We start from the raw sequence: 16,696 nt of genomic DNA on the forward strand, positions 1-16,696 counted from the left end.
ACCCACCAGAATGGCCATTATCAACAAAAGAGAAAATGACAAGTGCTGGAGAGGATGTGGAGAAAGAGGCACACTTATCCACTGTTGGTGGGAATGTCAAATGGTGCAACCACTGTCGAAGGCAGTTTGGCGGTTCCTCAAAAAGCTGAATATAGAATTGCCATACGACCCAGCAATACCATTGCTAGGTATCTACTCAAAGGACTTAAGGGCAAAGACACAAACGGACATTTGCACACCAATGTTTATAGCAGCATTATTTACAATTGCAAAGAGATGGAAACAGCCAAAATGTCCATCAACAGACGAGTGGCTAAACAAACTGTGGTATATACATACGATGGAATATTATGCAGCTTTAAGACAGAATAAACTTATGAAGCATGTAATAACATGGATGGACCTAGAGAACCTTATGCTGAGTGAAACTAGCCAAAAACTAAAGGACAAATACTGTATGGTCTCACTGATGTGAACCAACATTCGAGAATAAACTTGGAATATGTCATTGGTAACAGAGACCATCAGGAGATAGAAATAGGGTAAGAGAATGGGTAATTGGAGCTGAAGGGATACAGACTGTGCAACAAGATTGGATACAAAAACTGAAAAATGGACAGCACAATACTACGTAATTGTAATTATGTTAAAACACTGAATGAAGCTGCATGTGAGGTATATTTTTTTATTATTTTTTTAATTAAAAAAAATTTTTTTCTCTCTGTTATCGTTTTATTTCTTTTTCTGTTGTCTTTCTATTTCTTTTTCTAAATTGATGCAAATGTACTAAGAAATGATGAATATGCATCTATGTGACGATATTAAGAATTACTGATTGTATATGTAGAATGGAATGATTTCTAAATGTTGTGTTAATTTTCTTTTAATTAATAAAAAAAAGAAAAAAAAATTACAGCAGTAATTAAAAAAAAAAAAAAGAATTATGCACCATGACCGAATAAGATTCATCCAGATATGCAGGGATGGTTCAACATAAGAAAATCGATTAATGTAATACACCATATCAACAAATCAAAGCAGAAAAACCACATGATCATCTCAATTGATGCAGAAAGGTATTTGACAAAGTTCATCATCCTTTCTTGTTGAAAACACTTTCAAAGTTTAGAAATAGAAAGGAAGTTTCTCAAAATGATAAAGGGAGTATATGAAAAACCCAGAGCTAACATCATCCTTAATGGGGAAAAACTGAGAATTTTCCCCCTAAGATCAGGAACAAGACAAGGATATCCACTGTCACCACTGTTATTCAGCATTGTGTTGGCAGTTCTAGTCAGAGTAAATTGACAAGAAAAATAAATACAAGGCATCAGAATTGGAAAGGAAGAAGTAAAACTCTGTTTGCAGATGAGATGATACTATTTATCAACAACCCTGAAAAATCCATGGCAAAACTACTAGAGATAATAAATGAGTACAGCAAAGTGGCAGGTTACAAAATCAACACTCAAAAATCTGTAGTGTTTCTATACACTAGTAATGAACAATCTGAGGGAGGAATCAAGAAAAAAATTCCATTTACAATTGCAACCAAAAGAATAAAATATTTAGGAATAAATTTAACTAAGGATACCAAAGACCTATACAAAGAAAAGTACAAGAAATTGCTAAAAGAAATCACAGAAGACCTAAATAAATGGAAGGGCATATTGTGTTCATGGATTGGAAGACTAAATATAGTTAAGATGTCAATTCTACCTAAATTGATTTATAAATTCAATGCAATACCAATTAAAATCCCAAAAACTTACTTTTCAGAAGTAGAAAAACTGATAACCAAATATAGCTGGAAGGGCAGGCTGCCCTGAATAGCTAAAAATATCCTGAGAAAGAAAAATGAAGTTGGAGGTCTCACACTACCTGAGTTTAAGGTGTATTATGAAGCCACAGTGGTCAAAACAGCATGGTACTGGCATAAAGATAGATATACTGACCAATGGAATTGAATAGAGCGTTCAGATATAGATCCTCTCATCTATGGACAATTGAACTTTGATAAGGCAGTCAAGCCAACTCACCTGGGACAGAACAGTCTCTTCAGTTAATGGTGCCTAGAGAACTGGATATCCACATGCAAAAGAATGAAAGAGGATCCATATCTCACACCCTATATAAAAATTAACTCAAAATGGATCAAAGACCTAAACATTAGATCTAAGACCACAAAACTTTTAGAAGAAAATGTAGGGAAATATCTTAAAATTTTATAGTATGAGGCAGTTTCCTAGACCTTACACCCAAAGCATGAGCATTGAGGAAAGAAACAGATAAATTGAGCTCTTCAAAATTGAACACTTTTGTGCATGAAAGAACCATGTCAAAAAAGTAAAAAGACAGCCTACATGATGGGAGACAATATTTGGAAACGATATATCAGATAAGGGTCTAGTCCAGAATATGTAAAGAGATTGTTCAACTCAAGGACAAAAAGACAACCCAATTACAAAATGGGCAAAAGACATGAACAGACACTTCTGAGAAGAGGAAATAGAAATGGCCAAAAGGCACATGAAAAGATGCTCAACTTCCCTGGCTATTAGGGAAATGCGAATCAAAACCACAATGAGGTAACATCTCACACCCACCAGAATGGCCATTATCAATAAAACAGAAAATGACAAGTGCTGGAGAGGATGTGGAGAAAGGGGCACACTCACCCACTGTTGGTGGGAATGTCAAATGGTACAATCGCTATGGGAGGCAATTTGGTGGTTCCTCAGGAAGCTAAGTATAGAATTGCTACATGATCCGGCAATTCCATTGGTAGGTATCTATTCAGAGGACATGAGGGCAAGGACACAAACGAACATTTGCACACCAATATTTATAGCAGCATTATTTACAATAGCAGCATTATTTACAAATTGCCAAAATTTATATCCAATAAATTTTGATATGATGTTTTCATTTTCATTTGCCTCGAGATATTTACTGATTTTCCTTGTAATTTCAACCCAACTGTCCATCAACAGACAAGTGGTTAAGCAAGCTGTGGTATATACATAGAATGGAATATTATGCAACTGTAAGACAGAATAAAGTCATGAAGCATGTAACAACATGGATGGGCCTTGAGGATATAATGCTGAGTGAGATTAGCCTGAAACAAAAGGACAAATACTGTACTGGAACTAACATTAATTAATGAACATGGAGAATTTTAGTTAAGAGCAGTGGCCATCAGGAAATAGAAATAGGGTAGATTTTGGTTAACTGGAGCTGAAGGGATACAGATTGTGCAACAGGACTGATTGTTCTGTTGGAATGGATACCACAGTACTACCTCATTGTAGCACAGTAATGTTAGAACACTCAATGAACCTGAATGTTAGAATGATAGAGGGAGGAGGGCTGGGGGCACAAATGAAACCAGAAGGAAAAGAGATGATTGATTTGAACAGTGACTAAAAAAGTATTTGCAAGGTCCCTTTGGGGAAATGGCAAGAAAGAGGGAAAATTCAACTTCCCCATTTAGAGAATTCCTAATATTCTCACAAGCAGTGGGGACAACCAAATCAATAGGCCAAGCCCTCAATCTTGGGGTTTGTTAATATGAAACTTATCATCTCAAAGGATAGGCTAAGCCTTCTTAAAATTAGGCCTAAGGGTCACCCCCAGAGAACCTCTTTTTTTTACTCAGATGTGGCCTCTCTCTCTCAGCCAACACAACAAGCAAACTCATCACCCTCCCCTTCTCTATTGGGACATGACTCCCAAGGGTGTAACCCTCCCTGGAAACATGGGACAGAAATCCTAGAATGAGCTGGGACTCAGCATCAAGGGATTGAGAAAACCTTCTTGACCGAAAGGGGGAAGAGTGAAATGAGACAAAATCAAAAGTGTCAGTGACTGAGAGATTCAAACAGAATCGAGAGGTTATTCTGGAGGTATTCTTACACATTTTATGGATATCCCCTTTTTAATTTAAGGTGTATTAGAGAGGCTAGAGGGAAGTGCCTGAAACTGTAGATCTGTGTTCCGGTGACTATGTTTCTTGAAGATGATTGTATAATGATACAGCTTTCACAGTGTGACTGTGTGAGTGTGAAAACCTTGTGTCTGATGCTGCTTTTATCTACGATATTGACAGATAAGTTAAAAAATATGGATTAAAAATAAATAAATAATAGGGGAACAAATGTTAAAATAAATTGAGTAGATTGAAATACTTATGAACAATGAAAGGGAGCGGAAGGGTCTAGGAAAAAAATGGGGGAACAAAGGTTAAAATATACTGAGTAGATGGAAATACTAGTGGTCAGTGAGAGGAAGGAGTAAGGGGCATGGAATGTATTAGTTTTTTCTTTTTATCTCTTTTTGGAGTGATGCAAATGTTCCAAAAAATGATCATGGTGATGAATATACAACTATGCGATGATATTATGAGCCATTGATTATACAACATGCATGAATGTTTGCATGTTAAGAATGTTTGTATTTGTGTGTTGTTTTGGTTTGATAATAAGAAATAAATTTTTTAAAAAAAGAAAACCCTGAGGCCAAATTAACTAATGTGAATTGGAGAATAAATGATTGGTCAAATGAATTGGTAATGAACTAATTAATAATGAACTACGATGTAAATGCGTGGCCATAAGAATGAATGCACGAAAGCAGAAAAGTATGGCTGGAACATAGGGGACCAGCGGAAAGTAAGTTGGAGAAGGTCCTGGCAGGCCTTGAGTGCCAGCGTTAAGGACTAGGGGCTTTACTCCCTGTGAAGCCGGGAGCTGCCAAGTGCTCCTGAGTTAGACGGTGACTTCGTCACAATGCTGCCACAGGAAGAGTGGCCTTCTAGCCAAATATGGACTATAAATGGGTGGATAAATATAAATAAATGGTTTGGGTTGTGCACTGCAGTTATGTGAGATGTCCCCACCGGGGAACCGGGGGCAGGGCATGTGGGGTCTCTCTGTACTCTTTTCCTGTGAGTGTATAATTATTTCAAAATAAAATATTTAAAAATGACATTTTATTTTGGGGTCAGGATGCAATGAGTGGGTACATTGCTTTTGAGTTGCTTTCTTTAGTTGTTTCTTTTCTGTTTTTTTTTGGCACTGCTTAAACTCAGCTCATATTTTGTTTAGGGGTTTTATTGCTACAGGGGTTGAAGTTTGTAGACTTCATGCTAATAATCTGTTTCGTAAACGGATTACTCATAGAGGGCTTGAGGAAGGCCCCCGTCTCATGTGTTTTTGAGTTGTGCCTCTTCTTGACCTTCTTTCTTTATTCATGTTGCAGGGCAACCTTCAGATACATCACGTCGGGCAGGACGGGCAGGTAGGTGACGCCGCCCTCACGTCCCACCCCTCCCTGTACATACACACACACACACACACACACACACACACGCGCGCGCGCGCACACACACACACATACACACCGCGAGCTCCCCTTGTAGACCAGCACTGCATTGCCCTGGCAGTCTGGCTCTCTCTGGGAGGGAGCTGGGCAGCGGGGAGGTCCTGCAACCTGAGTGGCCAGCCACACATTTGCCTTGAAGGTGTGGGGCCCTGGGGCTTATAGTCACTCCTTTGTGGGATTTCACAGTAGCTTTTTGCTGTGTAGCTGAGACCTCCCTCCCATGTGATGATCATAATTTCTGTAAGTTTATAAGAGCAGATGCTGATGATATTGTTTGCACAGATAGTTGGGTGTTACGGAAGGTGGGCTTTGTTAGTGCTTATTGCTGCCAAACTCAGCAACTTGTCTTTTTTCTAATTAGTGACAAAAAGAGTAATAAACCTTAATCCCATGCCCCCTGGTGTGAGTTGTCTTTGAAAAGCGAAACACTCAAAGGATGATGGGGTAACAGGAGGAATTTGCTTTCCAAGATCAAGTGATGGTTACTGGTGAATTTTTAGAGGATTTACATTTTCATGTCCTTTTAAATAGAGTTTCTGTTAAAGAAGCTATTATATTATGCCCTTGGAAAAACTATTTTAAGTGTCTTGATGAGCTTCCTTTTTTATAAAGCACGATTTGTAAGATTAGTGGTGAGAACCTTAGAGCTCATCTGTTATCAAGATAACAACAGCACGTTAGCTTTTGAAACCAGGTGTGTTCCCTCCTTTAAACCATCCCTGTGCCTTCCCTTTGTTGAAGACTCCATACCACCATGACAGAACCTGGGCTACCTCAGAAATGAAAATGTGGGAAAAGTTCATTCATAGACCTGTGAAAAGAAAGAAGAGTTTCACACCCTTTGGTTTCTCTGGAACCCTCAGAGAGTGCCTTGGGGAAAGGCTGTAGATCTTAAAGGATTAAGTTCAAGCTTCTCACTTTAAAAATTTCATCTTAACAATATATACAACAATATACAATGTACATCTTAATATAATGTATCTTAACAATATACATTAATCGAATAGTTGAAGCAGTATAAGAATATAAAGGAGCTGCCTTGGAAAATAATTAAAAAGCCAAAGGAATGCAAAATTAAAAACACTCTATACTTGCTTCTTCTGAGTTGGTACTGTCTTGGTGATTAATTTAAGGTGTTGATCAGGTAAAGTATAAGTAGATTTTCTTTACGTTTCCTCTTGCATATTTCCCATGTTGTGTTAAGAAATGTTCCGTCTGGGGCAGGTGGAGGTCTGGGGTCGTGTTCAGGAATTCCCGCCTTAGGCTCTCCTAGGCTCCCTGCGCTCTGTAGCTGCCCGTGTCCAGTTCTCTCCTTCTTTAAGGACGTCCGTCCTATCGGACCAGGCCCACCCTTGTCCAGCTGGGCTTCATCTTCACTTGTCTCCTGCTCAGAGTCCTGTTTCCAGATAGTCACGTTCGCGGGATGGAGTTAGGACTTGGACAGGCCTTTCATAGGAAACGCAGTCCACCCAGAGCCGCCTGCCTCGGAACTCGTCTTTTTTATTACGCTTGCGGGGTATTTAATGGGTCCCTTCATTCTAAGGAGTGTCTGTCCTTCAGTTTGGGGAAAAGTTTCTGTAATCTTAGTTTTATAATTTCCTTCCCTCCATTTTCTCTAAACTCCTTAGAATTCCTAAAAGATGGATATTGACCTCTTGGATTGATCTTTCAATTTTCTTATTTTTTCTCATCTGCTATTCATCTTTTTTGCCTTTTTTCAACTTTTGAAACAATAAAAAAGTAAACAAAACTAATATCTTCCTTGTTAAAAAATCATGAGCTTTGGAATTAGAAAGTGGCGATGCTGCATTTGTTTATCCTAACCCCTCACTAACTGACGCAGGGGTACCCGACTCAGAGTTAGAAGTGTTGACTGAAGGCGAAAGCGCTGACTTCACATAGCAAAGCCCATGGCTTCGGTCTCTAAGGCGTGAAGCTGTCGGTGCCCTGCTGGTCTCCGACTGGGTTAGACCTTCGTGCGGCTGCTCTCGCCTGCACGTTTGAGGGAAATAAGCATGCGAAAATGACAGTGCATTTACTGAAGACGACCAGGCTTGTTCCGGTTTTTCGGGGGTGGGGAGGAAGATGTCAAATAGCTCCCCTCCCCAGGGTAAGAGAACATCTTCCATAATTGTAAAAGCCCCCTAGGAAGTTTATATGGTTGCTTTTTTGGAGTTCATATATCTACTGACTATTTCATGAGTTTGATAATAGATGCTTTTTTTTCCTTAATTTTTTTTTTTTGAGTACTGCCTGTACACTGTGGAAGGACACACACAGTCCTTCCACAGTGTACAGGCAGCGTGGCTCACAGTATCATCACATAGTTGTGTGTTCATCACCACGATCATTTTAAGAGTATTTTCATCACTCCAGAAAAAGAAATAAAAATTAAGAAAAAAGAGCTTATACATCCAATACCCCTTTCCCCTCCCTCTCATTGACCACTGGTATTTCAATCTATCCCCCATTTTTTACCCCCTTCCCCCTCTGTTATTTATCTGTTTATTTTTCCTTATTTTTTTGCTCATCTGCTCATAATACTGGATAAAAGGAGCATCAGACACAAGGTTTTTAAAAAAAGGGTAAAAAATAAATAAATAATAGGGGCAGATAAAGGGTAAAATTTGGGTAGATTGAAGTACCGTGGGTCAGTGAGATGGAGGGGGTAGGTGGTATGGGATGTATGAGCTTTTTTTTCCTTTTGATTTCTTTTCTGGAATGATGCAAATGTTCTAAAAATGATCATGTTGATGAGTACACAGCTATGTGATGATATTGTGAGCCACTAATTGTATAATGTGGTTGGACAAGATGTGTGTGGATATTTCTCAATAAAAAATGTTAAAAAAAAAAAAATAGACGTGACTGCTGTAAGAGCTTACAATCTAGGACCCTTTACAACAGGCCCCAACCTGATAACCCACGCTCTTGACTTCAGTTCTCTGAGTGTAGTTAGTCCAGATGAGTGAGCATGATAATATTTGTCTTTTTGTTTCTAACATTTCCTTCAACATGCTGTCCTCAGGGTTCATTCACCTGGTTGCTTGCCTCATGATGGTGGATTCTTCTTTGGCAGATTTAGCTGGGCTTTAAAGAACTGTTCTGTGGCAACACCCTGAAAGCCTTGTAGGGTCAGCAAGAGCCAGGTGAGGCCCGTCGTGGAGCCTGTCCCCCTTTCTCACCACCTGCTTCCCCTTCTTCCTGACTGCGCGCTCCGGGGCAGTGCCGGGAGCCCTGCGGTGGCTCTCCTTTCCTCGCCTCTGCTCTCCTCCTGGCCCACTCCCAGGGTGACCGCTGCCGTTCCTGCTTGGTACCTTTGCTTATAGTTGATTTACTATTCTCCGAATCCCTGCCTGGGTTCTATGAAGGCACCTCTGCTCTTTGTTCTGTGGTCAGACAAGGGGAAAGGAACACGTATTCTGTGTTTGTTAATTGCTACTGGAGCTTTTAGCATTTCTAAGGACAAGTCCACAGCCAAGAGCAGATTTGTTGAGCGGAAGGAGATCTGATTTCTCCTGTTTCTACCGTGTTCTGTCGCCGCGGTAGTTACGAGTGTGCTGGGCTGTCTCTGCGCAAGTCTGTAACGTGGCTCTGCCAGCAGGCCGTCGCCTTTGAGTCGTACATTTTCTTCAGATTAAGTACGGAAAGGTCCCAGTCACGTTCCTGCCAGCCATCCGGAACGTGCGTGGAAACTGAGGTGCGCAGTGGGCGCCTTCGGCCTGCACTGCTGTCCTCTGGGTGCGGCCGCCTCGTGCGGCCAGGCCGTTGCCTCTGTTCCTGCAGCGCCTTGGGTGGCCCCGGGTGACCTCGAGCCCCCTCCCCCTTTGCCACAGCCTTTCTCCCTGTGGCTCCCCGGCATGGGATCATCCTTGCGGCTGCTTTGAAGACAGTTTTGGCATCTCTGGTTATACCTGCTGCTGGCTCTCAGATAGGATGGGAGCTGAGGCTGCTCATTTCCCCGTCTTGTCTTCAGTCTTGTTGCTTTGACTCTGTGCAGATTCTTTTCTGACTAATGCTGTCTGCCTGAAAAGTCCTGAGTGGGTCAGAGTGAACCCTCATTAATGGAACTCACCCTGTTCCGTTATTCTGATCACCAGCATTGGAATAAGGGCTGTTTGGGAAGGAAATCCAAAGCCTCCAGCAGTGTTCCTGTTTTGATTGAGGCCTCGGTGGAGCCACACGATGTGGAACCAGAATCTTGGAGGTGACGGGTGGGAGGCAGGGCCTGGAGAATCACCTGCAGAGAGGCATCGGGAGGGGCCCAGTGAGCCAGGAGCGCTGTGCCCTGGAGGGCGGGCGGGCGGGCCGGGAACCCAGCGTGAGTGCCCGTGTCCTGCTGGGAGGAGCTAGGAGGGTGTGGGAGAGCACGCCTGGTGCTGCCAAGTATTGGTTCTTGTTGTCAGCAATGCCAAGTGCTTTCTAAGATGTGGAAAAGAGGATGGATGGAGAAAAGACTACTGGTTTGCAGACTAGCAGAGAATTGGAGGCTTTAGGAAGAGCCATATTTTAAAATCAGGTCGTCAGGGGTGAGCAGGTTCCTAGAAGTGCTGGGCTGCGTGATTGCTGCTCCTTTCTCGGGGGTCTTGTGCCCCCACTGCCACACGGTCACCCAGGCCCTCACAGCCTCTGCTCTTTGCTGACCCACGGTGCCCAGTTTACTCCACGACTTTGCCTGTCTTTATCGTCCATTCTTGGCTCCCCAGTATGTATTCTAATATCCCATTATTCAGCATTGTTGATTGAGAGAGGTAAAAGGTGCTGAGGGGATTCCAAATACTGAAGTTACTTTTCTGAAACACTGAAATATAAACTGCAACTAATCAAAAAAAAAATTAATTTGAACTGCTTTTCTGGGTCTCTTTCTAAAAGCCATGTATTTCATTGTCTCCTGAAGAAAACCTGCACTGACTGCAAGGCTTCTTTCGGGAGTTGATAGAGCTTTACTATGGAGAGTATGATCTTGGGCTCCATAATGTAAAGCTTACGGTGCATTTGATTATTTATTGTTCTCTTCCGTCCTTGCTTTCAGTTATATGCATCTTCTTGTAGTCACCATTCCTTATCTTTCAACTAACCTGCTGTTTTTTTGGAAACCAGATAGCCAGATCTGTTAAAGTTGAATTTAAATGCAGTTGCTCAGGCTGACCACCTCCTCCTAGTCAGGTTGCAGACTGCTGGGGCAGCTGATAGCTAACCCTCTTTCTTTCCTTTGAGCCTGTAGTTCTAAGCTGCTGCGCTTCAGTGATTTTTTAAAAATATTTACAGCCATGGGGAGGATACATTCATAGTATCAGTGCATTTCCCCTCCCATAGTTTTAGAAATCTAAGGATAATTGTCCCTGAGTAGCACAAAACTCCATAATGACATTAGAAAGGAACTCTAAGGAATCATATTCTAGTTTAAGAAAGGTGGTTAGAAACACATCAATTAAAGTTTCTTCCTTGGCAGACTGCCCAGGGTGTTAGTCTGATAAGGGGTTCAGAGCTATCCACGTTGCTCTGAACTTGGAGGGTTGAAATGGAATCCCGGAGAATTCCTGCAGCGGGTTCACCCCTCGGCGCATGTCTCTGCTGCTGGCAGCTGTCTGCCTTTCGTTGACCATGTGGCTGGTCGTGTAGGTTAGAGGTGACTCAGCTCATGGTGAGAGAGCAGTTCCACATTGTCTAGGAAACTTCTCGGCGGTTGGTTTGTGCGTGTGTTTTTAGGTCTTTCCTATGGGGAAGGCTTAATAGGGAAAAAGAGTCCTGGCCCTGAAGAGTCTCAGTCCCCGGCTGGTCCTTGTTCACCAGGCCCCTGGTGCTGATGGGGAGGGTGGGTCCAGCCCTGGGGAGGGTGGGAACAGCCCTGGGGAGTTTGAGTCCAGCCCTGGGGAGGGTGGGTCCAGCCCTGGGGAGGGTGGGAACAGCCCTGGGGAGGGTGGAGACAGCCCTGGGGAGGTTGAGTCCAGCCCTGGGGAGGGTGGGGACAGCCCTGGGGTGGGTGGGGACAGCCCTGGGGAGGGTGGGTCCAGCCTCTATAGCAATACAAGGGTCCCTCCCCCACAGAGGCCCCGCAGCTGATGTTGGATCTAATGTTCCTGAACCACTAGTTGAGCTTTTGTCGGAGAAGTGGGTTCGTAGCCTTCCCCACTTCACCCCAGGTAGGCCCTGTGGGCAGGTGCTCAGAGTCAGAGCTTAGGGATGAAGGGAGGCGTTGGATGTGGGGCAGCCAGGGGCCTAGGTGTGTTCGGGTCCCCCGAGGCCCCACAGCTCTCCTGCTGGCCCCCACTGTGCCTTTGCTCTCCCCAGGGCTGCCTCTGAGGTCCCCATCTGGATCACTTATCAGGACCCAGACTTCGGACAGAAGGTCTTTTGGGAGGGAACAGACAGAGGTCTTTCTGGGGGGTAGGGGTTGGGAGGGAGAGTTACAGCTGGGTTTAGGTCTCGGAATTGCATCGAGTTGGTGTGTCACCTTGGGTGAGTGGCGCAGCTTCTTTATGTCTTGGTGTCCTCATTGCTTGTGTGGAAAGTCGTGGGAGTTTGCTGAGAGCACAGCCTGATCCAGTGCTTAGCTCAGGCCTCTGGGTGGCCCTTGATGGATGTCAGTCAGAGAAGGAAAGGGAGCTGTCTCCCCTGCCTGGCCAGCGGGCTACCTACCACGTATTACCAGACATGCTGTGACAAGGCCACATGTGCCTTCCTCATTGCCAGGTCTGCATGGAGGGTCTCCCATTGGCCACACACCCCCTTCGAGGCCTTTTGGACACATACCTGTTGCGACTGCTTTAAGGAATGTTATTTTAGCTTGAATTCATTTATTTTACAAAAACTCTTCTTATCTCTGTTGTATTAGTTATCTATTGATGCATAACAAGTTATTCTCAAATTCAGCAGCCACAGACACTGATAATCTCAATTTCTTGGGTCAAGAAACTATCATGGCCCTGCTGAGCCTCTGACTCAGGGCACGCAAGGCCACAGTCAAGGTGTTGGCACCTGGGCTCTCACTTGTGGCTGGAGGCATCTTCTCCTCTTCCCATGGGCCTCGCTTGGGGCTGCCCAGACACAGCAGTGCTTCCTCCAGAGCGAGCGAGTGGGGGGCACTCCCACGGCAGGACCTAAGGCGGGGTGGCTGCGTCACATATGCTGTTTTCTGTTTGTTAGAGGTGAGTCTGAAAGCCCAGCCCACACTAGGGAGAGGATGGTGTGCGGGCATGGCCCTCACTGGGGACCATCTCAGAGGCTGTCTGCCCGGCAGAGCTTTGCAAGGGCGGAGCCCAAGCCTGGTAAGACTAGGAGAGAATTGTCGAAGTTCGGGTTCTGCTAAGACAGGAGCCTGGCCCCACCCTGGAAGGGCCCTGCTCTCCTAGAAGAGCAGGCAGGCAGGGGCTGGCTGGGGTCAAAGGCAGTGGGATGAAGTCGAGGTGACTGCGTTGGCTCAGCTGATCTGGTCCTGGCACCTGTTCTGAGGCGTCCTTCCTTTAGGCCATGCTGGACTCTTGAGGCCAGGTGGTGTTGGGGACAGTGGGCAGGGGAGAGTATCTGAAGAGGGCTTGAACAGCAACACAGGGGCATATTTGTGGGAAAAATTTGCCAAAATCCAAGAAACCTTTTTTTGCCCAATCGTGAGTTACTCCTGCTTGAACCCAGTGACTTCTCCCCACTCAGCACGGACTTGTGAGATGCAGCTAGCCCTTGGTAACTGTCTCGAGGGACTCCCCAAATTCATGAACTGGTGGGTGGTTTGTGTGCCAAGAGCAGTGTCCAGGGAAGCTTGGTGATGTTCCATCCCCTGGCTCTGCCGCCATCACACTTCTCCAGCTGCGGAGAGCCTCCTGGACTCTTCTCCTCGTACCCAGCACTGCTGTTCACAGTCTCCAGGAAGCAGAAGTTAGTTTGAGGGGTGAGGTATGCTGGAGGAGCTGCTTGTGCAGGTGAGGGGGAGAAGGGGCAGCAGTAGGCGAAGCCAACCTGACCCCTGGGCAGGAAGGTGGGAGCTCGGGGCTAGAGGAGCCTCGGCCTGCAGGGCAGCTCCATGACAGTCTCGGCCAGGTCGGCGGGGACAGTTGGAAGAATTTCTGTCGGGTTGGAGTGGCCCACCTCCAGTGCCCCTGCTGTGGTCATTCTCAGCTGGACGCACGCTGGGTGGCTGGAGAAGGAGGTCTGAGCGGGCATCTTGGTGGTCCACTGGGGTGTCTGTGATGCGCGTGAACACAAGGATGCACCTGCTCGCGCCCCTGGTGTGGCGGGAAACAGTGACCAGCTCTGGTCTGGAGGAAGGAAGATGCTTTTATTGTATGCACTTAAAAAAAAGGAAGATCTGTCCTATTCTTGTATTATTGGGTGCAGCCCTTATAAAGCCTTGGTACAGAGGCTGGCAGGGTGGCTGACCTTTGGTTCCTATGTGTGTATGTGTGTGTGAGGTTTAGAGAGTAAAAAGCTATACAATTAAAGTATCAATTAACTAATTAGGGAATATTCCCTTTCTTGCTAAATTATCCCCAGGAGTGAACCTTTTAAAGAAAGAGGATCATCTGAGCCGGGTCACTGTGAAGCCTGTTAGATGAGGAACTTAGCTTTCTAAGATGAATTAAAATTACGTTAAGTGAAAGCCCAGAGTAAGCGTGCGTCGGCCCTCCCAAGGACCTGCTCACGGGTGGCGTGTGGCCAGCGTGCGTGACTTCAGTCCCACACTGCCCCGCGCCTCACAGTTGCCCAGGGCCTGGGCCTGGCTGCCGGCCGCTTTGCTCGGGACGCCAGGGTGGAAAAAGGTTGAGATCTGCGGTTCTAGTTGCTTTGAGAAAATTTTCCAAATACTTGTTAAGCAGATGAAGAGTTCTGGCCAGGGCAGCCTTTCATGCGTTCAGTGAGTCCTGTGCCTTTCCCCGAGCCAGGGCGGCAAGGTTGGGCGGGCAGGAGCCGGGCATGGCCCGGGCCTGGGGAAGCCGAGGCATGGCGTTCCTTCCCAGCTGCCTTTTGATGGCATGTGTTTTCTCGGCCCTGCCCATTCACGCATAGAAAATATTTGTAAAATGAGGTGGGCATTTTAACCTTGGTGGGACGTTTTAAAAAAATTTCTAAATGAATAATATAGGATTCGAAATTGACCCAATTTTTATGCATTAATTAAGAGTGACGCAGTTAAAATTTTGTTCTGGGAGCACCCTTCTATTCCAGTGAATCATGCCTGTGTTCTAATAATACAGTGTCTGTTTTTTTGCTAAAATTGACTTTTTCTAGCATAGCCCATAAATCCTAGACTTCGGCCGCATAAGTCTTTCCACTCTCCATGGCCCAGAGGTCTTGCCACCTGCAGCACTGTGCCAGAGCGCCGATTCTGCAGCCCCACCCTGGGCGATCGGCTGGGGCGTGAGGATATGCTGGCCTCTGGAATCCAGCAGAAAGACGAGGACACTGGGTCCTGCAGTGATCGCTCTCCTCTCCGCACATCCTTGGGGCAGAAAGGCCTGCGAAGTGGGCTCCCAGGGCATGTTCTTGGCTGCTGTTTTTTTTAATTCACATATAGCCACATATAGTCATCCAAGGTACAATCAGTGGTTCACAGTATTATTGCATAGTTGTGCATTCATCACCACAGCCAATTTTTTTTAACATTTTCATTATTCCAAAAAAAAAAAAAAGAATAAAAGTAAAAAAGATCACCCAAACATCCCCTACTCCTTATCCCCCCTATTCTTTATTTTGACTCTTTTTCTCTTACTCATCTGTACATACACTAGATAAAGGGCAAGCCCCAAGATCAAGTCACGGGTTTTCACCGTCACACTGTAAAGGCTACATGGCTGTACAGTCATCTTCAAGAATCAGGGCTCCTGGATTATAGTTCAACAGTTATGGGTATTTCCTTCTAGCTGTTCCAGTATACTAAAAACTAAAAAGGAATATCTATATAATGCATAAGAATAACCTCCAGAATGACTTCTTGACTCTATTTGAAATCTCTCAGCCACAAACTTTATCTTCTTTCATTTCTCATTCTCCTTTTGGTCAAGAAGACTTCCTCAATCCCATGTTGCTGGGTCCTAGTTCCTCCCCCAGAGTTGTGTCCCATTATTACCAGGGGATTTACAGCCCCGAGAGTCATGTCCCACAAAGGCCAGAGGACAGTGGGTTCACCTGCAGAGTTTGGCTTACAGAGAGAGGCCACATGTTGAGCAACAAAAGAGATCCTCTGGGGTGACTCTTAGGCATAATTGTAAGCAGACTTACCTTTTCCTTTGCTGGAATAAGTTTCATAAGGGCAAGCCCCAAGATCAAGGGCTTGGCCTATTAAACTGGTAGTCCCCAGTGCTCGTAAGAACAGGAATTCCCCAGGTGGGAAAGTTTAATATTTCCACAGTTTCCTCCAGTCCCTCAGGTGGGACTTTGCGAATCTTTTTTGCGTTTTCTGCCCATGTTACTATGGGATGTATGGGGGCGCCAGCCTGTACAAACCAGCAGGATCTCACTCCCTATTCAAGGTTCCATGTAATCGTGGTGTTTGAATAAACTGACCATACAGGTTACAGTAGATAGTATGCTACAGAAAATACAATTTTGCACCAAATAGATATATTTTCCTTTGGTCTCACACAGAAGTTGAAGTTTTAAAACACAGTCAATATCATCCTTTACCTTTTAGTTTTGTTTTACCTGTAGTCCTACCCAGATCAGCTTCATTAATATCTCTAATTGAAATCTGATCTCTTTTTCAGCTTTTTAAACATTTGCTGTGTGGGGTGCTGACTTTCATAGCTCCAGCGCTCTAACTCTGAGTCTCAGGTGTCATACAGATGCCCAGAGTTCCACGGAATGTCCAGGTTATGCATCAAAAACTCCGCATCTTAGAATTTAGAAAGAACAGTTACAACTCAGGAATAGATGTGTCAGCTGAAAGAGCTTACAATCTAGGAATCATTACAGTAAGCCTTCCTCTGATAACCTGTACTCACAAATTCAGTTCTCAGAGTTTAAATATTATAGTTAGTGCATAGTGAGGCGTTATAATAATTTGTCTTCTGGTTTCTGGCTTATTTCACTCAGCATACTGTCCTCAAGTTTCATTCACCCAGTTGCACGCCTGGCAACTTCATTCCTTCTTGCAGCTGCTCAATATTTCACTGTATGTGTATACCACATTTTGCCCTTCAGTTCAAACAATCAATGTACCTTCATGCCACCTTCATCCATTGCAAATCGTGACTATTGCAGCCATAAACATCTGTGTACAAATGTCTATTTATGTCCCTGCTTTCAGTTCTTCTAAGTATATACCTGATGACAGGGTTGCAGGTCATATGGCAACCTTGTACTTACTCCTGTGGGGCCA

General features: G+C 44.6%; 1 protein-coding gene across 3 annotated transcripts in view; it reads left to right on the plus strand.

Moving 5' to 3' along the window:
- BANP (BTG3 associated nuclear protein) overlaps positions 1–16,696 on the plus strand; it is a 189,313-nt gene that overhangs the window by 127,036 nt on the left and 45,581 nt on the right. For all 3 annotated transcript variants that reach the window (XM_077133259.1, XM_077133258.1, XM_077133260.1), the window contains one exon: positions 5,263–5,301. In XM_077133259.1, coding sequence (XP_076989374.1) covers positions 5,263–5,301 — 39 coding nt within the window. The remainder of the gene's footprint in view (positions 1–5,262; positions 5,302–16,696) is intronic.

The sequence above is a fragment of the Tamandua tetradactyla genome, chromosome 16 (genome assembly GCF_023851605.1).
Source record: "Tamandua tetradactyla isolate mTamTet1 chromosome 16, mTamTet1.pri, whole genome shotgun sequence".
Lineage (NCBI taxonomy): Eukaryota > Metazoa > Chordata > Mammalia > Pilosa > Myrmecophagidae > Tamandua > Tamandua tetradactyla.